Here is a 25,427-nt window from a genome sequence, read left to right as displayed (position 1 = left end):
CCAAAAACAGCAGGCACCATTAAGCATCTACATTAAAATACAGACACATTTAAAGAAATGCCATTTTCTAACAGGAAGGAAAATCATGACCACTATTCTTGTCTCCTTTTTTTTAAGATTTTATTTTTAAGTAATCTCTACACCCCATGTGGGGCTTGAATGTAAACCCCAAGACCAAGAGTCACATGTTCCACTGACTGAGGCAGCCAGGCACCCCATGACCACTATTCTTTTTGAGTGATTGGAGAAAACGATTTTTATAAACCTATACAAAGGTAAGATATTTTACACATTATATAAGCAGATTTCCTATTTATTGTTTTATCTTGTGTTAATGCTCTGTCCTCTTTTGAATCTGTTATGTGCAAATTAACTTTGTCTTTTTTGTTGTTTTGGAGCTTTACCAAATGTGTGGATTAAAATACTGAGGCTATTTCTCATGAATGCTGTCACTCATTCACAGTTTCATTTATGACTTCTGGATTGAATCTCAAATTTAGAAGAATTGCAGTTTGTAAAGGACCTTCATATATATTCTATCTTTTGATATTCCATGAAAATGACACTTCCGTAAAGCATTCCATTTACATTATGTAAGATTCATTAAAATTCATTTATTACTCAACATGCAAAAATGTATCATAAAATAAATAAAATACAGGGTTCAGATCATTTACCGTGTGCATAGAAATCTTATAATTTACCACCCTGGCACATTAAACTATCTTGTAGGTGCCTAAGAAAAGTTAAGCTTATTACCTGACTCAGTTTTTCCTTATTGCCTATGAGTTATTTTCAGAAGCCTTTGAACAGAGGAATGTGAGTAAAAAAGACAAACTGTAACCACTCAATATGTCAAGGGCTTCCCTGTATTAACAGCTGGAGATACTCAGGCTTTCTAAAGGCGAGGCTGCTTTAGATCTTAAAACAATAGCATAGAGTGTAAAAGACAAATGAGTAAACCCAGTCATTATATCACCTTGACTGTCCAAATGCCAAAGTTCCAACTCACTGCGATACTGATGACCACAGAGGGAATACAGTGAGGAGAAATGAGAACCATCTCTTAAATGCTACACTACTCTGAAACCTTCAGGTTGACACCACTTAGGGAGGGAAAGGAAAATAAGCTTAACATTAAAAAAAAAAAAAAAAAAAAATCAAAGATGCTAGGTGGTCTGCAAGGCAGCAATTATAACATTACATGGTTGCTGACAGTCAAGACAGCAGCAAACTGTGCTGAGGTCCTCTACACACTTTCTAGGCACAACTTTTACTGTTTGTTTGTCTTAATAAGCTCTGAACAAGAACCCGAGCTTTGCAGAATGTGTTACTTATTCAAATTATAGTCATAAAAAAAGGCCTTGTTCAAAGAACTGGGCTCTCCCAAAAACATTTTGAATACGAAAATGAAGGTCATACTGGCTCTTGTTTTACCTTAGAGAAGTATCCAACCAGATGACAGCCCTTTTCATCATTTTTTGTAAGGACATAAAAAAGGAATGGCTCGACATCATAATACAACGTTTTGTGGTCCAGGAAGAGCTTGGCTAACAAGCAAAGGTTTTGGCAATAAATTTTGCTCATATTCCCATCAACCTAGCAAAGAGAAACAGACAACATTATTTAACATAAAAATATTGCTCAATATAAAATCATTTTTATATGATATTTGGGAAAGTATATAATTTTATTTCCAAATCCCAAACTGAGAGATTAAAATACTCCATTAAGCACATATAAAGTCAACCAGAAAACAGCTGTCACTTGGCAAATAAAAATTCCATTTTTTCTCTTAAATTAGGGTGAATTTAAGTTAGCTTTAATTTAATTTAAGTTAGCTTAAATTTCTCTTTAAGCTACCTGAAGAGAGCCAAAAGCACCAGTGAAAGAGTCATTTTTAACTGTAATGTATTGCAAGTAAAAAATGATCAGGCATGTCTTCTCTGTTTGAAAGAAGTAAATCTGAATTAAAGAAATGTCAACACATCAAAATACTGCTCAAGGAAGTTAAACTTTACATTGTTTTCAAAAGGACTTCATGTAAAAATGAAATAAATGAACAGTATTATTCTGATTCCTCAGAAGTGTAGATTAGCAAAAGAGGATTCCATTTTGGTTTTATCCCAAGCATCATTTTAAATATAATTGGAAGAGATCAAATTTCTATGTTGGGAATACTTACTGAGAAAGTGAGATGAATTTCAACCTACAATAAGTACCATGATTACAGTCTACTTGTCTTCAAAATAAAAGAATCAAGCTGTGATACTGATAGTTATAGACAGGAGGCTAGGCACAGATGCCAATTTCTTTGATCAAATGTAGTTACATGTTGAAAACCAAAAGCACAGCAGATTCAAGAATTTCCCTAGCACTATTCTTAGGGGAAATGGATATTTGCTAACCAGAGCTCTGTAACAATGAACTTGACCATTCTCCAGTCTCCTGTGGACCATACAGGTTCTCATATTGCACAAATTATTTTTAGACTTCATATAACTATTTCCCTTGGATGAAACCTAGGTCCCACACATAGCAACATAATCAAATATGGGCAACAGATACAGAGGATACAATTCTCTCTTTAATTAAAGGAAGTTTTTATGTATTTGAGAGTATGGTCCTTTTGGAAATGATAGGACATTACAAAAAGGAAAGACAGAGATGTATGTGTCCATGAAGCAGAAAAACAGAGAGAGGACGATGCTGAAGCAAATTCTTATCAGCTGTGTAAGGTCTAATATCCATGCTTTAAAGAGGGATAAAGACAAGAAAATAGGAATTTATGATTACTCTTCATTTATTTTATAAGTTACTTAGGAAACTGCTAAGAGAAAAGTTTCCTACATGCTGTTCTCTAAGTATTAACTCGGATTCTAGACTAGGGATCTTGGCACAGATAATCCAATTCCTTCAAATATTTTTATGTATAAATTTTACTAATTGGCTTTTCATTTTTCCCCTCTCATCTTGGCTAGGGTTCAAAAGCACCTGCCCTGAAATAGCAGACCATTCTTAACAGCCTAACGAGACTGGAAGACTCTCCTAGGATTTATGAGAGCTTCAACCCCACAAGCAGATTCATACTAATTTACTTAACAGTTACTTAAAATGAACATAGCTCTGTTGACTCAATTAGGTGGGGCTGACTAAGTAGCATCCCAAGACTACGCAACTTGCATTCAGATCTCCCTCTAGCCCAGGGGTCCTCAATGGGAGTGATTTTGACTCCCAAGGGACAGTGGCTATGTCTGGAGGAAATTTTGCTTGTTACAACTGGAAGCAATGTGCTGCTACTGGCATTTAGTATAGAGGCCAGGGATGCTACTAAACACCCAACAATGCACAGGGTGCCCCTACATCAAAGAATTATTTAGGCTGAAAAGTGTATTGTGCCCAGGCTGAGAAACCCTCTGCCTACCCTTTATTAAGAACTACTATATTATTAAATCTTCCCAGCAACAATACCCTTCCTTCCTTTAGGCTTATCAAAAGAGCCTGATATAACAAGGAAGAGGGTCTTTAAAAAACGCTAAGGTGCAGCTCGAGTTACTGTGTTCTCTGATCAGCCTTTGGAACAAGTAGTGGGCCCTGTCTTGTCTGCGAGAGGTAGTTTAGACAATAAGAGAAACCTATGTGTGACTCTTCCCAATATTAAATATATGCAAGACATTACAGACCAGAACTAAAGTGAAATGTGGGGCAGGATAATAAATTTCAGTCGGAACAACTCAAAAATAGAGAAACCTAAGGAAAAAGTGTATTTCAGAGAAAAAAAAGACATCACGTCTATGTAAGGAAGGCTTGTTCTGAGCACCCATGCATGAAAACAATGCACCAAGATGGGTAACAGAAGAAAATAAGATAGGGCAATGGAAGTGCTCAACTGGAGTAACGAGAATAAAGGAGAGAATTAAGGATCCCCGAGAACAGGTAATAACACAAAAGAGAGGCATGGTCTCCTCAAGGCACAAGTGACACAGCTCAACTGGATCCTTGAAACTGACAACAGAACATGATTAAACAATGAAACGGTATACAGGCAAAGACCTTTGCTACTAAATCAATTCTGAAAACACAAAATGTCTTTAAGAACCCACAATGACAGACACGTGGCCACAAGGGGTTCCTGTGAACAGCAGATTTCTCCAGGGGTGGCCATCTCTCCAGATGAGGGGGCAGTCCCAACATCTGCTGGGGTCTCACCAAAAGGATTATCCACTCTGCCAAGAAATGGATGGAAACACAGGTGGTTGTGTACTGAGGAGATATGTACAGCTGCTCAATTCCCTGGAAGAGTGAGCACCTGCCAGACATTGGCTGGAGCTGCTGAACAAAGCTAATTTCTCCTGCCAAAGAAAGTAGAATTTACAAAGAGCTGAGAAGATCATAAATTCACTGGTGAATATATCTGGTGCAGACAGGGATTTGGGAGAAGACAAAAAAGTTAATGTGATGAAGTAGGAATTCATCATCAATCTAAATGGTTGCTCAATATGGTTAAACATTCCAAAACATGGAGATATTTTACAGAGCAGTCTGAATTTGAATGCTGAAATCGAATATACTGTGTACCTTCTAGAAACAAATCAGTACATAATCAACAACTGTAAGTACTAGGTTTCACAAGCTGAGTTTTTTATTTACACATGCTTACCTCAAATACTGAAAGGTCTTTCCTTCGGTAAATTTCATTTGCTGGAGGATGAAACCATCCACATTTCTTTGAGTGTCTTAACAAAATATTTTTACTTTTCATATATTTAAGACAGAATTCACACAGGTAAAGCTTTGGTAATCTGTTAAAATTTTAAAATCAAAGAATCTATCAGATTGATTATACTGTTCAGGGAAAAAAATATTAAACATCGTTCAATTTTCTCCAAATCATAATAAGACTCTACAACAGTATTTGAAAGAAATCGTTTCAAAAGAAGAAAAAAAAAAGAAAGCCAGTAGTAAAGAGAATGTACAAACCTTACATTTTTTTTCAGTAAAATAATATTTGCTGCCATTATTTTGTGAACAAATAATTTGTTTCCTTAGAAATGTCATACAAACAGACAGGTTTTTAGACTTGGAACCACTACTCGGAAAAGTGACAATAAAGATGGCCTCTTGTCAGATAACCATGCACATTTTTCAAATTTCAGATTTCATGTCATAGTTTCAACAGTATATATGGTCAGTGGTGTAACTGTAATAGTCTTTTACCCGGAGGAAAGTGAATTCATTATTTTAAAAAATGATTTATAAGGCAGAGAAGTCCTGGAATTTAATTGCTAAAATTTCCATTTATGGATATAGTTATTATCATAAATATATATGACAATAAATGTAGAAAAATCAAAAAGATTTTAGTTTCTACCAATTCCACTGACTCTGAATAACATTACACAGATTTCTCACCCATGATGACTTTTTCTCCACCTTTAAAATTGTAACATTTTTAATGTGTGCCCGATCACATTTAAACACATTGCTAGTATTGTAAGAAAATGTTTAGAAGCACTTTCTAGGTCTTTGGGGTATAGGAAAGGATAGAATGATTTGGGGGAAAATTAGCTACAGACTCAGATAATAGTAACTTCAAATCTTGGAGTTATATACAAATTTTACTCAAAGCTCTCAGAACATATGACTTATGATTATCCATAGAAACTAAAGCTCCTAAGTATTTTTTAAAAAAATTGTTCAAGAACACCTAGGCAAGTGATATAAGCTGGAAAGAGAAACCAAGACTCCTGAATCTTACTCTGCCACTGAACTTCTAAAAACACCCTCCTCATTTTCTCTAATAGATGACGGGTTAGCCACCCATCAGGTAGAGAAAAGGACAAGATCTATTCTAGAAGAAAAGCAAGTTTGAGATTACCAGAAACTTTGCAGGCTAAAACATTTGATACTATTAAAGTGTATCCTGATGTATCAGAAGGAAGAAATCTGTTCACAAGATACCCACTTTTAGATATATTAGTTCAAGACAATTTCACAGCTAATCTTAAATCAAGACAAAAGAAGACTCTAATATCACTATTTTCTCTTCATTTTTAACAAGTTAGTCACAAATAGTTCTAAAAGATCTGGGGAAAGGTCTCTTAAGGCTACCCACGACCACCTACTTTCTTTGATTTTTCATTCTTCTGCTACATTTCTGTAAAAAACTTGAAAACAAAATGTCAGAAATCAGAGAGAAAACTAACAAGCCTAATTAGGAAAATGAAAAGGGCAACTGAGAAGAAACTACCAAGTATTTTACAATGGCTAGGTTTTTTCCTCCTTATTTGGTTTCAAACACAAAGAACAGTTGTCCAATTAACCAGAGAGAAAGCATGGTCTTAAAAGCTAAAAGGAAAAATTTACAATGCCTGTGTAACAAAGGAGTGGAAGGAGTTTACATAGAACAGTGAATACTAGTATAAAACGATGCTGGCACAAAGTAATAGTCTTGGACTTGGAAGCACTTGGATTCGACGATCTAAATTTATGTCCTAAAAAAATCATCTAATTCTTGCTTTAGAACTGAGTATTCCCATTCCTCACATACATGACATTAAAGTTATAGACCTTCCAGGATATTCCATTACCTTGCATATTCCTGTGGGTAAGGCGAGGAGTACCAGGTTTGGATTTCATATTTCCCGAATTCTATTACAGAAGGGTACCGGCCACAGTCTTCCACCCCACTTTCACACTCTATTTTCTGTCAGAGAAAAAGAAAAGGAAGGAAATAAAATACATGTATTAGAAGAGAATTTATTCACTTACATTTTGGTTCTTTCACTAGTGGATATGAAAACCTATCAAGAACAGAACACTAATCTTAATTGTGAATTTTCAGGTTGTTGAAAACACATCATAGGGCCTTGTAAAATAATAAATTCAGTGTAAGACTCATATACAAACAAACTAATACCCTAAGAAACAGTATTACCAAGACAGGAAATGAATACAAAGGTAAATACATAAAAATGTCTATTGAACTGAATTTCATGATCTGGTACAATGTATTATAACTGAGTAAATTATAAGATGACATGGCTGTTACACACTCTTACAGTTCCTCCATGAGCACTGTTCCTCCATGAACTACCAGTGATCCCAAAATTGTGAAATCACAATCCTAAGATTGTGAAAGTCTGCATTTTAATATCCATCTCCTTTACTCCCCTCACTCCAAGCACGAGGTTAAGAACTTTGCCTTCCTGATTCACTGTGTTATTCCCAGTGTCTAGCACAGTGCCTGATACAGACAAGAAATGTTCTTGAATGAAATGCCGGTGTTACTGTGTTGGAAAGAAAGGAAGGGCTTAAATGTTTACATGATTCAGATAATGGCCTGTTGTTGTTCATCATGTCTACCTATGAATGCCAGAAGTAGGCTGGAAATTTGATAATATTTAAGGACTTCACATCTCAAAGACTGGGAGAATTTTTGACATTTATCCTAGCCAAATGAAAACAATTACAAAGCATACTGAAGGAGCAGAATGAGGAATGGAAGTATCCAATAGCCCCTTAAATAAGAAACCATCAGAAGTATTTAGCCCAAGTGGCTGCTACGAAAAATAAAGCTTAAGAGACTACTGCTATCCCCCTCCCCCCAGAAAAAAGAAAGTGAGGTGGGTTAGGTAGGATAGAGAGTCGCTCTGTGAATAGTTTGCCAAAGAAACTAAATGTGGTCTACTGACATAAAAAATTCATACTTCATTATAAATCTGTTTTTGGGAAGTCCCAAAGCCTTACCTTTCAATGTTTTGGTGACAATAAACTAACTAGAGTTACTCTTTTAAGTGGGAACATTTAAATAAATTACTGGACAATGAAACTAAAAGTGATTATAGCTGATCATGCAACAAAATATTGCCTTAATCAATGCCAAAGTGTTAAAATTACAAGACATTTTTCATATGGCTGACCATCTGTGTTGGAAGATGGACTGGTAAATTTAAACGTGATGTTCTTCTTTTTAACCATTTAAAACTATTTTCTAAATTTCAGCAAAAATAATCAGAAATCTAGTCCTTCACACCTAGAAGCACCTTCCCAAATCTGCCTCAGCTGCTGTTACCTTTTGTGAGACCAGCTGAGCCCTTATCAACTTTTGAGAATACAGAAAACTCTACAGAGCCACTGCTTTTGAACCTATATCTTCTTCCACAAAAACCATCATGATAACAGTTAAAGGACCACAAAGGATTTTGAGGGGGATTTTCTATCAAATCAAAGCAGTAATTTCATAATGGTCATCTATGTAAAACTCACATATTATCCTTGTTGCTATAATGTGGTATCCTGGCCTTACCTCCCAAGAAAGTTCCTGGGCCTGCTTAAAAACATCCAAGTCCTCTTCAGTAACGGTATCCTTGTTTCCAAGCACATTTATATCTGTACTTTCTTGTTTGATGCTTATTTTGATTTCAGTATCTGTCATGTAAAACCAGCAGAAAGCGTATTCACTGACTTGAATCATGAATAACCACCATATATTACCAAAATGGCACCAAATTAGCATAGCGGGCAAATAGGGATTGTTTTTAAGCTTTAGAAGCTTTCATATCCAAGCACTGCTCAAAGATCCAGCAGTGCCCTTTCCCTGCTGGACCCAAATTTTTATCTGAATTACCACTGTCATCTGTTTATAGTTTCAATAAATAAATGAGGGAAAGTAAAAGTAACACAAAGCAAAATCATATTTTTCAACTGAGATCAGAAATTACATCAATGTCTCATTATAGAATTCCCATTACCCCTTTTGAGATTAAAAAAAAATATATATATCAACCACGTTGTCGAAATGACACATTTTTGTTTTTTGTTTTATAAAGGGTAGCAAATGTAACGGGCCAATTTGTTCAAGGAAATCATGAAATCAGTTTTCTCCCTACTGTGACTACACACACAGACACACTCTCACCCAAAAGCACACTTCACAGGATCACAGATCAGGCGTTGTTGAGAAGGAAGCAGGATGAACTTTGTCATGAGAAAGCAATGGAGCAGAGGGAGCTGAAATGAGCAGCTGAACCCACCCCACCCCCCCACCCCCCTGCCGTGGGAAGCGCTGACAGCGTGTGCAGGCAGCGCTGGGGCTGAGGAGGTGGGCATAGCAAAGTGCGTGGCAGAAGCATGACAGTGGCTACTCATGCGGGACTACAAAGCCATAAGCAACACTATGAAGGCATCTGGGGGTCCTAGTGTCACTACAGATGGAAATAAATAATAAAAGGTGGGAGAGTATTAGTTGGAAAAAAACCAAGATTTTGGAGGTTTAGTCAGCATTAGAAAAAGGTCAAAGTTTCACTGCTTCTGTATGAAAGTGAAGTGAGAACAAGAGAAATAGCTAAGACCTATGTGACAAATAGGAATTGATTGATTTATTGTTTTCGGGGTTGGGGAGAAAGGGACGGGACGCAGGTTTGGTTGGAGCTTTGACCTTTTGCTTACCATCATCCTGATCAGGTTTAATCCTTCCGTCTGTCAAGCTCCCCTTCCCTGGTGAGGGGGTCCCCATCTGAGGGGTCACTTTATATTTTAATCTGCCTAGCATCCTGTGCTTTTTAAGGAAAGTTGTTCGCTTGAAGTGAGCAATTGCTTTAAAAATACGTCCTCTAGCCATCCCCCAGCTAGAGGAGGAGGAGTGAGCAAGAAACCTACTTCTAATATCTCGTTTTCCAAAGAAATGGGCTTTAGATTTTGCCGTGGAAGATAATTCAGATTTACGACGCATACGTTTGGGTGGTGCATAACTTGGGTGTCCCTTTTTTCGAGACTGTCCCTGAGTGGTATAGATATGAGAAAGTCCATCAAAGAGTGCCTTCAGCTGGCTGTTATTAGTAAGACTGCTAAAGGAGGGCACACTGGACTGGCTGGAAGAACTCTGGGGAGAGGTAGAAGAGGCGGAAGTGCTGGACTTTTGTGAACTGGGGCTCTGACCGGAGATGGGGGTTGGGGGTGGAAGTGAAGAAGGTGGAGGTTTTAGCTTTTGTGTGGTACCTGTAGCCAACACATGAGAAGTGCATGACTGTTTCTGAGAGACCTTTTTCCTTGGACGGTAGTGCTTTGAAAAGTCTATTATTTCACCTCGTGATCTGCGACCATCAGGTGATGGTGTAAAAAACTTAGTAAGGCCATCAATGAGCCCTTTGGTTTTCTTGTTAACTTTAAGTGTAGAGGCAGAAATGTAGGTGGAGGTGGTGGTGATTTTGGTGGTGGCACCAGGCCGAGTGAGGTCTGTAACAGCCAATCTGCTGCTTGAGTCCTTCCCAGATGCAGCATGACCAGATGAAGGTGTGGTACAGACTTTAGTCTTTTGACCCCTACCAGGTGACCCCCTTCCTGTGAATGCATTCATGGATCCTTCATCACTGGTTACAGACCTAGGCAAAAATTTAGAGAATAGTATCAGCATTTAATAATAGAATTATAAAGGTATCGAAAACAAATTTATAGCAACTAGATGCATTCATTGTGCTTAAACTTAAGAAGCTGGACTGCAACCCTAAGAACTATTTTTGTGTGTGTGCCTCCACCAAGATGTTTGTAGAAACAAGTAGCAGCCGCCACATTTGCATGTCATGATTCTCCCAGGACCCATCCAAGAGGCACTGGAAGAAGCCATGTGGACCCAAGGGCAATAGGAGTAAGAAAAGTTTTGAAGAGACTAAAATAACACAAATGCCTTCATTATACTTAAATAAAAAAGTTACCCCTTGTGTAGTCACAAATAATTATGGTTTCCTACGTCTTTTAATAAGTCGTATTATCTAGAAGTGAAAGAATAAGCTTATCTAATCAGAAGCAATTTTAACTCAATTGGAAAATTTATATATAAATAGAATTTGGGTAGGTCTATAAATTAGTAACTTTTTTTTTTTTAAGAAAATGTTAAAGAAAGCTTCTTCCTCTGGGCAGTTTATGCTTAGGATGATAACATAACCAATAATACTCTCTAAGTAGAGGAGACGATTAATTACAGCATAAAATATTGCTGAGAAAAGGACAACAATAGCAAAAACTGAAGAAATGATTAAAGAAAAGCTACAGCGGGTCAGACATGGCATGGAAAGTCTGGTGAAGAAGCAGCACATTTACCATGGTCATTATCAGATACTTGGCATCAGAATCTCTGTACGCTATTTCAGTTCATTTGACGCTGGTTCTGCCATACAGCTGTGTGGTCAACATGGACCAGAGGTCACTCCACTACCACAGCTGCTTAGAGGAACAGCAGCTGCCTGCCTTCACCTCAGGCTAGGGCTTGGAAAGCTACCCATTTTGCAGCAGAATTTTATACAATAGAAACATTTGCATGTGAATTATGGTAGTGCTGGGGCCCAAGAATGCACTTTCAAAATTATCAATTTAGCTGAAGGCTCATAATGAAGAAATGGAAGCCTGAAAATGATATGATATCAAATTATAAAAATATCTTAATTACAAACAGAAGAGCACATTTTAGTGGTCATCTTGCACATTAATGATGAATTTCAGCAGTCGGCTCAAGTGGATTCTGGTGCAGAACGACAGGGTGAGCCACCGGGCTCATCTGAGGCAGCTCTGCGGCCAGGAGCTTTGCCCGACACCATTGATAGAGCCAAATCGGGTTAACGCTGGAGATCTCACTGGAGATCTTGTGTCACAGGAAGGGTTACCAATAAACAGTCATCCAAGCTAAAATGTTTCACATTACAATACCGCATTTGGACTGTATCTGGAATCGATTGCCCAGAAAGGATAATATGCTTATAAAGCATGTAAAAAGGAAAACTCCCTAGACTGTCTTAAAAATTCCTAAGCTCAAAGGACAATTTTGGACAAACAAAAAGTTAGGACTGGTGCCAGATGCAATTTTCAGCTGTGTCCTTTGTTTAGAAAGTTTATATCCTAATTTGGTTTTTTTAATTGGGCCCTAAGGATACAGTCCCATTTTGAGAACAATGCTTACACAGGATGAATGCAAAAACATATAAATTCTACTTCAAATGATGCTAATATGAAAGATTTTATTCATAAATGTTTCATGTGTGCCTCTAGAAATTAACAAAAATTCCATTTAAATATGTCCACCAGTTAAAAGGGCTTTCACAGAAAACTCTATTCATTGTTCTATTTCTCCTCTGGGAGACAGAGGTGCAGGAGAATATTGTTTTTCTGAGAGCAGGTAAGGTAGTGAAGTGCTTCAGATCAAATTAGGGGGAAGAGTAACAAGTAAGATAACTGGTGTTTGCTCACAGTGTGTGCAGAGCATCTATTCATTTCTACATCACAATGACCCTTTCACTAAAGCCTAAAGAGACTGGAGAAGGTCTTATTGATAGAACTACTTCAGATATGCAACTCTGCTGATTTCATTTATTAACACCTTATTTGATGTTGAAAGCCAATTCTATATTCGAAGGTTAAAAAAACACATCCACTTCTCCCCTTATCTTTTCTCTACTTCTCTAAGTAACTCTGGTTGAATGTTCCACTGGGCTTTAATGGCAACTACATGGCAACAGGTTAGTAGATTATCATAGTAGATGTGCAGGCCACTGCGAACATATTATTTCATCTGTATATCTGAACACATGTGCACATACTGAATGGTTCTAACTCTTTGTGTGCAAACACGAGGAGAGTCATTTATAGGTTTCTTGGAAACTCCTATTTCATACAAGGGATCTTAAATGTTGTAATACTAAATTAGCACCAGAAAAGAGAAGTCGTGTTTCTAAAATGCTATCTGGAGTGACAAGAGATTCACTATAGATGTGAACAAATCCCTCTCTTGTTTTAAAATCCCCACAAAAATATTTATGTGATTAAGCTCTTCTAATGCTCAGCCAGTAATAAAGTAGGCAGAATGATTCTTTCCAATTCTTACATTCTGCTTCCATCTTGCTGCTTGAAAAATGTCACTTATCATCACAGATACTGCCAACAGAAGATCCCCAAATGCCAATTGTAATTAAAAATGTTATTTTCAAAAAATTTCCACAGCTATGCAAAAAGAGCACTACTCCTTGTCCCTTGAGTTTCTAAAACGATGCTAAAAAGATAATAGAATCTAAGGGGGTTACAATCGCCTGTATTTTAAAGCATAAGATAAAAGATTTCTTTTGATAAGATCTCAACCTACAACAATCGTTGCTTTAATTTATTTTTCGGTCGTCCAATGGGTTTTGCATATCGTCGTTTTATTTGTGCAGCTTTCTCATGAAGTAGTTTTCTTCCCTTTTTCTTTGGTCTGCAGACTTGGCAAATCCACATCCCTGAATTAATATATATATGAGAAAAGTATTTTAATGTTTCATTTTAGGAGAGATATTAAATATAAACTGCAGTGGAAATAAGCTGTCCAAGGATATATGCCTGTATGCAGAACTTTACTCTAGAACGTAGATATTCCCTTTTGTCATTCTCCTCAGGAAGCCTTCATTAAAGGTCACTCCCCCCACCCCACTCCCCCCACCCCCGCCCCTGCCCCAACCAGGGTCAAGGTGGTGAGAACAGAGGGCTGTCCCTATCTCAGAACCCTTCTATGAGGCTTTCTGCAACATGTCACCAAACCTCCCTCCACCACATAAACACACATGAAAACCCGATCCTGCCGGATATTAGATATCTTTTGATTAGAGGGAGATGTTTTTAAGTTAATTGGTTTTTAGAATCTCTGGGAAAAAGGAATTTATTTTATTTCTTTCTGGAAATCTTCCACGCTTAAAAAAAAAATCAGTATAAAATATAACTTTTAATTAAAACAAAATTTTTAAGGACTCTGAAGCTACAAGAATTAAAACTATACATCTGGTATAGAGAAACAGGTCACTGGATAAGAATTTTTATACCAAAACAACTGAAACCTATAGAAGTTTAGCCTATCAAAAAGGTCATATTTCAAGTCAGTGAGGAAAGGATGAAATGACTCAGTGAAGTGGTGACACAACAAATAACCATCTATATGGAAGGAAAAGAATTATTTCTTATCCTTTATAAAAATAAATTCTAGGCAGATGAATATTATGACAAAATTAAATGTTACCAAGTACCAGGAAAAATATGTGGTTATTTATTTAATTTAAGCATGACTGGCGTTTAAGACTGAAGCCATAAAGAAAAAGATTCATGGACTGGACTATATAAAAATATAAAGAACTTCTACAAATCAGTAAGAAAAGGTTAAAACCCCAACAGAAAAATGATTAATGGGTAAAAACAAGCATTTTACAATGATATACAAATAGCTAATAATCAAACATAAAATATGTTCAATGTCATTACTTAAAAAAAGAATCAGACCTTTTTTCTATTGTATCAAATTGGTACAAATTGTAAATAATACCACTGTATTTCATCAAGAATGAGACACTATGGACTATAAAATGCATCTGATTTTTTATAAAATGTGTCTCAGACTCAATGAAATAGAGTAATGGTAAGTGTTGGTTACAATACAGGGAAACAGATATTCTCACACACTGGTGGTCTGTCTGAAAACTGATAGAACCTTTCATGTACACAGCTTTTGATCCAGCAATTCCTCCCCTAGGAATTTATCTTAAGGAAATAATTGTGGATAGAAAAAATTGAAAACATTTGTAATATCCACCATTGGGGGTTAAGTAACTTATGATTTGTTTATACATGGTGTTGCAAAATCAAATATGTTCAGGAGCCACCCAACTGAAGCAAGCTGGAATTCAAGACAAGAGGGAGTAGTGAGATTGGGGCAACATGCATACTCCACCTAAAGGAAGCAAATTCAAAATTTTAAAAATATTGTATCAGCTCACCTGTAATGCCTTTAAAGAAGACTTCAAAATATACGTATATGTATATGTATATGTATATGTATATGTATATGTATATGTATATGTATATGTACCAACAAAGTATAACTGTGGCCCATAGTCAACAGGTTTGCTACCCCAGATCTATACTATGGAGTTCTATGCACTCATTAAAAACTGTGTTTAGGAGAACATTTAATGATGTCAGGATGTTAGAATCTTATAAAGATGGAAAAAACAAAAGATTACAAAAACATGTATAAAATGTTCTGTTTCTTTTTAAAGGTGTGTAGCGAGCTGAGAGGGAATTCCTAATGGACTGTTCTTTTTATTCTGCTCTGCCACTCTGTATTTACTAAATCTTTCACAATAAAAATGAATAAATTTTGTAATATGGCAGTTATTTTTAATGTTTAATATATTATAAAATGATGAAAGGAGACTGAGACAGAGACAAAAGTCCATATTCCATATGGATATACCCATATAAAATAGTTCCGATGCTCATGTTCAAATTATCAACTAATGGCCAAGAAAATGGAGGTAGCTCATTTCGTAGGAATTTGGAGACATCATTACAACCATTATGGAAAATAGGTGATTTCTCACCTCTGAGCATGGTACTGAATAACATGGAGAGTGTTCGAAACTTCTGACCTACCTAATCTAAATTGATCCTAATAAGGGAATGGTTCTGGGAAAGGAATGGTCTCTTTCTTACCCTTGTGCTTGAATTAGAGTCTTTATTACATTACCCATAAACTAAATGCTTTTACACTTCTCTGCTCACAACATGTGCCAAACCCACAAGTATAAGAAGGTGGAAGGGATGAAAAAGTGCTTAAGGAATCTGTATCCCTCTGAGCTGGACAAGGCTAATGAGTATGTAATAAAACACATTTTTACTATGTTTTAAAAGTTCACCTTTTGGCATTCTGGAAAGTGGGGGGTCACAGCACTCCATATGGAATCCTCTATCACAGGAGTCACAAAAAAGCATATTATCCTGTAAGATAACATATTAGAGAGTCGTTGAGACTGAAACCAACTAACTGTAAAAGGCCACAAATTCTCTTATTATCTGCTTAACAGTAATTAAATATAACGAAGGGGTACCATGATCCCTGCTGAAACTTGAAATCACGTGTATTTAAATCTTCAAATAGAAAATAGCAACTGTCTACAAGAATGACAAACCTTAACACTGAGAACTAGCAATTTACCTGGAGATGGACTACTGAAAGCCATACTTACTGCATTTTTGCCTTGGATTCTACATGCACTGCATGTCTTGCACTCGATGCACTGCCACCTTAAGGCCTTTACATTTGTTGTTAATTCAGGACAAAATTTCAAACAGGATGGGTGTCCTACAAGAATAAAAAGCAAATTGCTTCATGGGAATGGTGCTTTAGATTTTTTTAAACTCCCATTCCCTCATTGTTCATAGATAGTGATAATGCCAGTTAAAGACCTAAAGAACTGGAAAATACAAAAAGATCAGAGAATCCAAATGATACTTCCCTCTCTGCCTTTTTTCCCCTGTATGTAACTGAGTGATTATACAAATGATTCCTTAAGAGAAATTTGGCAAATTTATACCAGGTTCCAATCAAAAGTCTTGGAGAACTTGAAGATAACATGCTCAAATCATGTTCTCATTCCCGTGCCTTCTGTTAACCTCTTGCCCTGGCCCTCCTCATCAGCCACCAATGACCCAAAGTTTGCTGGTGTGCTGGATGGTGAGAGGAGTTACGGAAGTTCAAATAATTCCTGCTCTGTATACTGGAATCATAAAACTTAAAATGACAGCTAAGTAAAATGGGCAGCTTAATAATACAACTATAAATGCCAAAAAAATAAAAAATAAAATAATAAACCAACAGTATACAGATAATACCCCATTGCTGGGATATGGAAAGAAGATACTATTGCCATCTTGCCCCTGGTCCTTGAACTTAAATTCTGAAAGTAGAAGCAGAAATTGTGAATCTGAGAGTTAAGAAGTTAGAAGATCCACGTCAAATGGAATATGCCAAGAAGAACACCCTCAGCAGGTTTCCCCCATTTTTCTGAGTGCTCACCTTTTCCATACAGTTTTGGGCACACTTTATCTAGCAGCACTCACTTCACAGAGCAAAACTCGAGACCCTAAGCAGCAACACCATTCGAGGAAGCCACCCAACCTACTGAGTAATAGATTCCTCCAAAAGGCTTGGGAGTGTGAGCCTAGTCTCTTTGGAAGGCAGTTCAGTTTAAAATGTGATGGTCTTTTATCACATAAACCTGAGATCCCTAAACCTGATTTTATTTTTTCTAAATCTGGTCTTAAAATAGTAAGAACATTAGTAAATCCCATGTGAAAGAACTTATAACCAAGCTGCAAAAGAAACCTGAGGGTAATAAAAAAAGCAGATTCTGCAATTTCAAAACTGTTTTATAATTTCCTGACTTTGGCAGGCTCATTGTTTAAATATGTTTTTTGGGTTGCTGCCAAAAAGGTCCTCCTCCCTAAAGCTTAACAGGTGCTTCATAAAATTCCACCCACTAGGAGATTTGGCTTTTTGAAGTAAAAACATTCAAAATCAATCATCAATACTGTTAATAAAAGCACACTATTCCTGAGCTAAAAAAAAAAAAAAAAAAAAAAAAATTCTAAACATCTGTATTTAAGATGTTGAGCAAATAAAATGTTGTCATAGGATTACAAACTCAGGCTTCAGAGACACCCAGGCAGATGCATTTAACCTATGACACCATTCTTTTAGAAGGGTTCCTCTCATTCAAATGAGTACAGGGGGAGGAAGTTTAAATATATAAAAATGGTATCAATCACCTCTTTCTGCTCAGGAATAGCAAACAAAGACAGCTTGCTTGCCTACTTTAAGAAGTGTACTCTGAAAGGAGAGGGGAGAGATCTACTGTGATCAGGGTTCTCCCTCACCCCCCCCCATATAGTTATGGGGGTAAGAACTCAAGTTTTAAAGAACAGCAATTTAAATTCCACGCTTAAAATGGGTCCCATCAGCTTAAAAGTATACCATTTACTTCTTTCCCCCCCTTTTTATTACTTCCTGTAAGTCATACATCACCAACACATATGACCTCAATTTCATGCACTGAATTTCTCTACATTTAAACCTGCTTTTGTACCTTAGCTTAATATCCAGTAACTAAGGTAATTCACATCTTATTTTAGTTTACTACTTATTCTCACCAAGATCCTATGGAAAATACTTTTTAATAATTACACATTTTAAAAATTAAAGGATTTCAGCCACTGTCAATCAAGAGCAAGGAATATTCCTCCTCTTATTGCTTTCTCTCACTTTAAGCACTATTATATCTCAAAACTACCATTTAAGCTACCCTGTCAAATTCTAAAATCTTCAGCCTATCTTCCCTTTAGGCAGCAATCTTACCTTTATTTAGCTCAAGAGAATTGGCCATAGATCCCTTCCAGCTCTAAATTTCTATGATTCTGTAAAGGATGCTGAGGGATGAAGAAACATTTCCATTTTATTTTCTCACGGCCACTTTAAATTAACACAAAAGACTGTAACTGAGCTTGAAACACCACTACACAATTATAGTAATTAGATAAAGGACAAAAAATGCTATTGATAATGAAATTCCTTACCTCCTATTTACCCATTCCAAAAACTCAATAATTCCCTCTAAAATGTAAGTTCCCTCTGCTCACACAATTCATAGTTGTTTGTCTTTTTGGAGTCTGTTTTGTGATGTGCGGTCAACCAGATTTGAAAGAATAATGTGTATTTATTCACTCATTCTTTCTTATTATGAATACATATGAAGCATAGTCGCTTACAGCAGTTTTATCTAGCAAAACCAAAGGAATACTGTTTAAAATTAAAAAAATACCAATGAAACCGCAAACCAGTAAAAATAATTTTTGGAGGAAGTAAAAACTTTTTCTCTGTGGGAGAAAAAAAACTATGGGCTTTGTAGTAGACAGAATAATGCCCCCCAAAGATGTCTATGCTGTAATCCCTATATAACCTGTAACTATATTCCCTGACACAGTAAACAGGACTTTGCAGATATGACTAAGGGTACAGGTCTGGAGATGAGGAAATTATTCTGGGTTATATGTGTAGGCCCAATCTAATAAGAAGTACTTAAAAACAGAAGCATCTTTTCCAGACTAACCCAGACGGGTTAGTAAAATGAGATGATAAAAGGAAGATGTGAAAGACTCCACCCAGTTTTGCTAGCTTTGAAGATGGAAGAAAGGGGAGACCAGAAGCCAAGAAATATGGGTGGCCTTTTGAAGCAGGGAATGTCATTCACCTAACAGCCAACAACAAAATGGGGATCTTGGTACAGCTAACGTACACAATGGTGAAAAACAGAGTTTTGAGTGTGCCTGGCTAGCTCAGTTGGTAGAGTATATGACTCTAGGTCATGGGGTTGTGAGTTCAAGCCCCATGTTGGACAGAAAGTTTACTAAAAAATAACAAAATCTTAAAACAAAACAAAACAAAACAAAACAACAAGAAAACCCTGAGAGCTTTCCCCCCGAAGGTCAGGAAGAAGCCAAGAATGTCCACTCTCACCCCTTTTATTCAACAGAGTCCTGGAAGTCCTAGCCATAGCAATCAGATAAGAAAAAGGAATAAAAGGCATCCAAATTGGTAAGGAAACAGTAAAACTTTCACTATTTGTAGATGACATGGTACTACATATAGAAGCCTCAAAAGATTCTATGAAAAAACAACTAGTTCTGATAAATGAATTCAGTAAGGTCGAAAGATACAAAATCAGTGTATAGAAATCTGTTGCATTTCTTTTTTTGTTAATGTTTATTTACTTATTTTGAGAGAGACAGACAGACAGACAGAATCCCAAGCTGGCTCCACACGGTCACTGCAGACATGTGGGGCTTGAACCCACAAACCATGAGATCATGACCTGAACGGAAATCAAGAGTCGAACACTTCACCAACTGAGCCACCCAGGTGCCCCCGAAATCTGCTGCATTTCTATCCACTAATAATGAAGCAGAATAAAGAGAAACTGAGAAAACAATCTCATTTACAATTGCATCAAAAATAATAAAATACCTAGGAATAAACTTAACCAAGAAAAGTGAAAGACTTTACACTGCATACTATAAAACACTGATGAAAGAAATTTAAGATGATGCAGAGAAATGGAAAGACGTTCATGCCCACAGGTTGGATGAACAAATATTGTTAAAATGTCCATACTCCCCAAAGTAATCTACAGATTTAACCTAATCCTAATCCCTAACAAAATACCAGTAGTATTTTTCACAGAACTAGAATAAACAACCCTAAAATTTGTATGAAAACAAAAAAGACTCTGAATAGTGAAAGCAATCTTGAAAAAGAAAAACAAAGCAGGAGAAATTTCAGATTTCAGGAAATTTCAGGAAATTTCAGATTTCACATTATACTACAAAGCTGTAGTAATCAAAACAATATGGTACTGGCACAAAAATGGACATAGATCAATGGAACAGAATAAAAAGCCTGAAACAAACTCATGATTATATGGTCAATTAATCTTTGACAAAGAAGGCAAGAACATGCAATAGGAAAAAAGATAGTCTCTTCAACAAATGGTGCTGGGAAAACTAGACAGCTACATGCAAAAGAATGTAGCTGAACCACTTTCTATTACATCATTGACAAAAATAAACTCAAAATGGACTAAGGACCTAAATGTGAGACCTGAAATCATAAAAATCCTAGAATAAAGCACAGACAGTACTTTCTCTGACACTGTCTGTAGCAATATTTTTCTAGATATGTGTCCTGAGGTAAGGAAAATAATTGCAAAATTAAACTAGTGGAACTACATCAAAATAAAAAGATTCTGCATAGTGAAGGAAATAATCAATAAAACTAAAAGGCAACTTACTGAATGGAAAAAGATATTTGCAAATGACATAACCGATTAAGGGTTAGTGTCCAAAATATATAAAGAGCTGATACAACTGAACACTCAACAAACAGATAATCCAATAAAAAATGGGCAGAAGACACCAATAGACAATTCTCTAAAGAAGACATAGAGATGGTCAGCAGACACATGAAAAAATGCTCATCATCACTTATCAGAGAAATGCAAATCTAAACTATGATGAGTTACCACTTCACACCTGTCAGAATGGCTAAAATGAAAAACACAAGAAACAACAAATGTTGGCAAAGATGTGGACAAAAAGGAATTCTTGTGCATTGTTGGTGGGAATGCAAACTGGTGCAGCCACTGTGGAAAACATTATGGAGGTTCCCAAAAAAGTTAAAAATAGAATTATCATATGATCCAGTCATCGCAATACTGGGTATTTACCCAAAGAATCAAAAACACTAATTTGAAAGGATATATGCACCCCAATGTTTATAGCAGCATTATTTACAATAGCCAAATTATGGAGGCAGCCCAAGCGACCATTGATAGATGAATGGATAAAGATGTGGTGTGTGTGTGTGTGTGTGTGTGTGTGTGTGTGTGTGTGTGTATGAGAGAATATTATTCAGCCATAAAAAAGAATTAAATCTTGGCATTTGCAATGACATGAATGAATCTAGAGATTATAATGTTAAGTGAAATAAGTCAGTCGGAGAAAGACAAATACTATGATTTCATTCATATGTGGAATTTAAGAAACAAAACAAAGGGGGAAAAAAGACAAACCAAGAATCAGACTCTTAACTATCTAGAGAACAAACAGAAGGTTATCAGAGGGAGGTGAGTGGGGGGATGGGTGAAGGGGATTAAGAGTACACTTACCTTGATAGAGCACTGAGTAATATTTAAAGTTGTTGAATCACTATATTGTACACCTGAAACTAATATAACACTGTACATTAACTAAACTGGAATTAAAATAATATATTATATATATGCACACACACACATATACACACATAGAGACAAGTATTTGTTGAAAGAAAGAAAGGGAAAGAAAAGAAAAGAAAAGAAAAGAAAAGAAAAGAAAAGAAAAGAAAAGAAAGGGAGGGAGGGAGAGGAAGGAAGGAAGGAAAAGAAAGAAGAAAGAAAGAAAGAAAGAAAGAAAGAAAGAAAGAAAGAAAGAAAGAAAGAAAGAAAGAAAGAAAGAAAGAAAACGAACAGACAGACGGGGCGCCTGGGTGGCTCAGTTGGTTGAGCATCCGACTTCAGCTTCAGGTCATGATCTCACGGTTCAGGGGTTTGAGCCCCGCATCGGGTTCTGTGCTGACAGCTCAGAGCCTGGAGCCTGCTTCTAATTGTGTGTCTTCCTCTTTCTCTGTCCCTCTCCCCCTCAGACTGTCTCTTTCTCTCAAAAATAAATAAACGTTAAACAAAATTTAAAAAGAAAGAAAGGAAGGAAGGAAGAAAAAGAAAATGGGGGTCTTGGTCCTAGAAACAAACCCAAGGAAATGAATTCCGTCAACAACTTTGTGGTAATTTGTTACAGCACCAATGGAAAACTAATAAACACTCTGACACTGGGACCCTCGGACTGGCTATCTGATCAACCATCTGTCCATCTGAGACAGGGTGAGGACAAGACAGGCATAGTCTAGCAGGAAAGAGACACATTAAATAAGAATTAGAACTAATATGTGACAATGGGCAGCTCGGAGATATGGGCGAATCTAGCAGGTTAGAAGAACACCTTCCTACAGAAGAGACCCATAGGATGAATGGGATTAGATGGGACCAGTTGAGGGGCAAGGTGGGAGAAGCTAGAATGTGCTGAGGGACAGGGGAACACGGCACACTCACAAAAGAAAGGTTCAACAGAACTAGTGTGCACAATATACGGGGTGGGGGTAGTGATGCAAAATAGGTCGAACAGGAGCCCAATCTGAAGAGGATTTGGGGACTATATTAAAGAATTTGGATTTTTCCTAAGGGTAATTGGTAGCCACTAAATCTGTGAATAGATTTAAAGTTTAAAACTTTCACTTAGCCTTGCAGCATGGAAAATAGATGAGGAGGGGAAAGAGAGTCAAGATTATATTTAGGTTATTATAATAGCAGATCTGAGCGGGTTTGGTGGGAGTGTGTGGATTTACTGAGGATGTGTAATATAAATTAGGACACAGAATCCATGTATTTTCAGTGATTCCTTCGTGTGAGAATAGAACACAGGATGGCTTGTGGAACTGACTGAATAGCCATTCGCTGAAATGGGAAATCCCTGAGGAGAAGAAAGAAGTCAGTTTGCTGAGATTTCTGTTGTTATCGTAGTGTTTATTGTTTTGGGGTGGCAGGGGCACCGCAAGGTTGATAGCCTGTTTGGGATACTTAACTCTGCAAAGCCTACAGGGCATCCAAGTGGAGAAATTCTGAAGGCATTTATATCTAAGTATCTGAAGCTATGAAGCAAAGAAGCACAGGGCTAAGGACAGAAGCCTGAAGAAACATTTAGGGGATGGATAGAGACAAAGAAGCTAACAAAAAATATAGAGAGAAGGAAGTGGTGACAGAAAACACAGAGAATATGAGATCACAGAAGCCAAAGGAAAAGAACACTTAAGGAAAAAGATTCTCAACAGGCCACACGGGGCTGAGGACTACTTGGTGTCAACTGAGAGATGTGCACTAGAATCTGATACAGATTGAAACGTGACCTTCAGATTTTGCTACATGGAAGTCACTGTTAATCCTAACAAGCACAATTTCAGTGAAATAAAAGGCCATGAGCAAAGTTTCTGCACTTAGATAATCAATCCAGCTGCGGGCTTGGAGAAGGTGGGGTTCATCAGTCCTTCCTCCTCCAATCTATGTACTCCTCTTTGCAGTCCATCTTTAGGTTTCTCTGTAGTTAAGGGTCTCCTTCCCAACCTAATCATTCAATCAGTATCGACTTGGTGTGAAACTGGATAACTAACCAACCAATCCCTGGGAATTTTCTCACAGTGACCCAAAGAAACGAGTGATCTTTCTTTATATACCTACTTATCTGCATACTGCACCTACCAGTTCAGTCTGGGAGAAGAAGGCAGGCAAGTTTTGTTCAGGGTTAACACACAATTAAAGAAACCCAGCAGAGACTTCAGGTCTGAGGGCAGAATGACATCTGATGCCACAGCTTGTGCTCCCTTTACTGTACAAAGGTGTGGTTCTTGCCTTCCCAGCTGCATCACAGCGGCCTCTGTCTCCAGTTTCCATGAGCTTCCACTTAGAATAAAGCTGTAATTTGGAACTGTACACTTATCTTAGATTTGCTAATTTGAAAACACACATGCACACAACTCATCTGTAAGTAAGATTTAACCACCCAGCAATCTGAGCAGCAGACACAAAATTTCATTTGGTATAATATCTAATACTTATGTGAAGCTAATTAAAGATAATTTGGTCTTAATGAGGCAAAGAGAATATAACAGTGTTAATTTCAAAGTAGGCTGATCCATGAAAGTCAAGTAAAATCACTTCCTAGTCCCAACATTTCTAAAGACCTGAAGACTATCTGATGATTCCCTCATTCGTATTAGTGGTTAGAATAATCCTTCATGCTTGTGTAATGTTTTATAGTTACCGATAATCTTCATATCATTATCTCACTGGATGCTCACAACAGCGCTATGGGTGCAGGGCTGCAGACATCACCCTCCACATTTTACAGATATGAAAACTGCACTTACACAGCCAGCAAGCAGAAAACTGGAAAACCACATTTGGGGCTCCGTGCACTCGGCACCTCACCTCTTATTTTTACTGTCTGTAAACCTGAATTATTTTCTCAAAGGAACTTTCAGCAGGAAAAACATAGTTAAATAAAGTACTGCCCATTTGCAGCACTAAGCTACTTTAAAAATAGAGACATTTCTAATTGGCTTACTTTATGATGTAAGGAGAAGGAAACATTTATTACTCTCATCTATGAAATCTAAGCAGAGCTTAAGTGTGACATCATACAAATGGTACTTCAGACAGAGGCACTACAAACCAAAAGGCACATATGGGAAACACATTTAAGAATGATCCTCCTTATAGGCTGCCATCTATATTTCCTTTTTCTGGTTTTATACTGCTTTGGGTATTTTTTTCACATGAGCATTTTACATTAGGGAGTCCTTTGATCATTACAAACAGTTTCAATTCAATCCTAGAACCAGGGGACTCTTCTGAGTGTGAGATAGTGGCCATTTCCATAAGGCCAACTAGGGGTACCAACCACTCTGTAATTCCCATTGGAGAAACTGGACTGGACTGTGACAATGGGGTTTCTACCATTATTAGAGGGTACTGTTGAGCCATGCCAGCCTATGTTATTGTTTTTTCCTCTATAATTATCAAGTGTCACAACAGAACATTATAACTACAAGAATCCCCCCAAGCTCTCCAAAGAAGACCCATATTTTATTTTGATTCTTCTATTTAAAGAGTAGCAAATAACAAAGTCTACTCCTCTGATGTACCAGATGAAGTAAATGTCTACAATGCATCGCCCTGAGCTAGGAACAGTGTTGTTGTTGTTGTTTTGACTAAAGTAGCTAAATCCAGACTGGCAAAGCACATTGAAGGGAATATTAGGTGAACCTCAACACTGAGCCAGTCCCCATGGTGGAGTCCAGAGCAGGTCTTGGAGATCCTCTATCCTAAACAAAGGGACACGATGCCCCCAAGGGCTTGAATTTCTGCCATGACCCATACCTTGAC

The 25,427-nt window shown here is 37.0% G+C and overlaps 1 protein-coding gene across 8 annotated transcripts in view; it reads right to left on the bottom strand.

The window, feature by feature from the left end:
- The window catches only part of KAT6B (lysine acetyltransferase 6B), a 201,310-nt gene that overhangs the window by 40,673 nt on the left and 135,210 nt on the right, over positions 1 to 25,427 (bottom strand). For 3 of the 8 annotated variants that reach the window (XM_042961103.1, XM_042961102.1, XM_042961101.1), the window contains exons 5-12: positions 16,032 to 16,147; positions 15,702 to 15,783; positions 13,127 to 13,259; positions 9,451 to 10,382; positions 8,309 to 8,430; positions 6,591 to 6,706; positions 4,661 to 4,802; positions 1,438 to 1,599 (exon numbers count right to left, since the gene is read on the bottom strand). In XM_042961103.1, coding sequence (XP_042817037.1) covers positions 1,438 to 1,599; positions 4,661 to 4,802; positions 6,591 to 6,706; positions 8,309 to 8,430; positions 9,451 to 10,382; positions 13,127 to 13,259; positions 15,702 to 15,783; positions 16,032 to 16,147 — 1,805 coding nt within the window. Of the gene's footprint in view, positions 1 to 1,437; positions 1,600 to 4,660; positions 4,803 to 6,590; positions 6,707 to 8,308; positions 8,431 to 9,450; positions 10,383 to 13,126; positions 13,260 to 15,701; positions 15,784 to 16,031; positions 16,148 to 18,199; positions 18,271 to 23,741; positions 23,757 to 25,427 lie in introns of those variants that run through there. The other 5 variants (XM_042961107.1, XM_042961106.1, XM_042961108.1 and 2 more) reach the window with 4 other exon arrangements.

This window comes from Panthera tigris, chromosome D2 (genome assembly GCF_018350195.1).
Source record: "Panthera tigris isolate Pti1 chromosome D2, P.tigris_Pti1_mat1.1, whole genome shotgun sequence".
NCBI classification, from domain to species: Eukaryota; Metazoa; Chordata; class Mammalia; order Carnivora; family Felidae; genus Panthera; species Panthera tigris.
The sequence above is the reverse complement of the archived record's forward strand: the minus strand, read 5'-3'. Positions and strand labels throughout refer to the sequence as shown.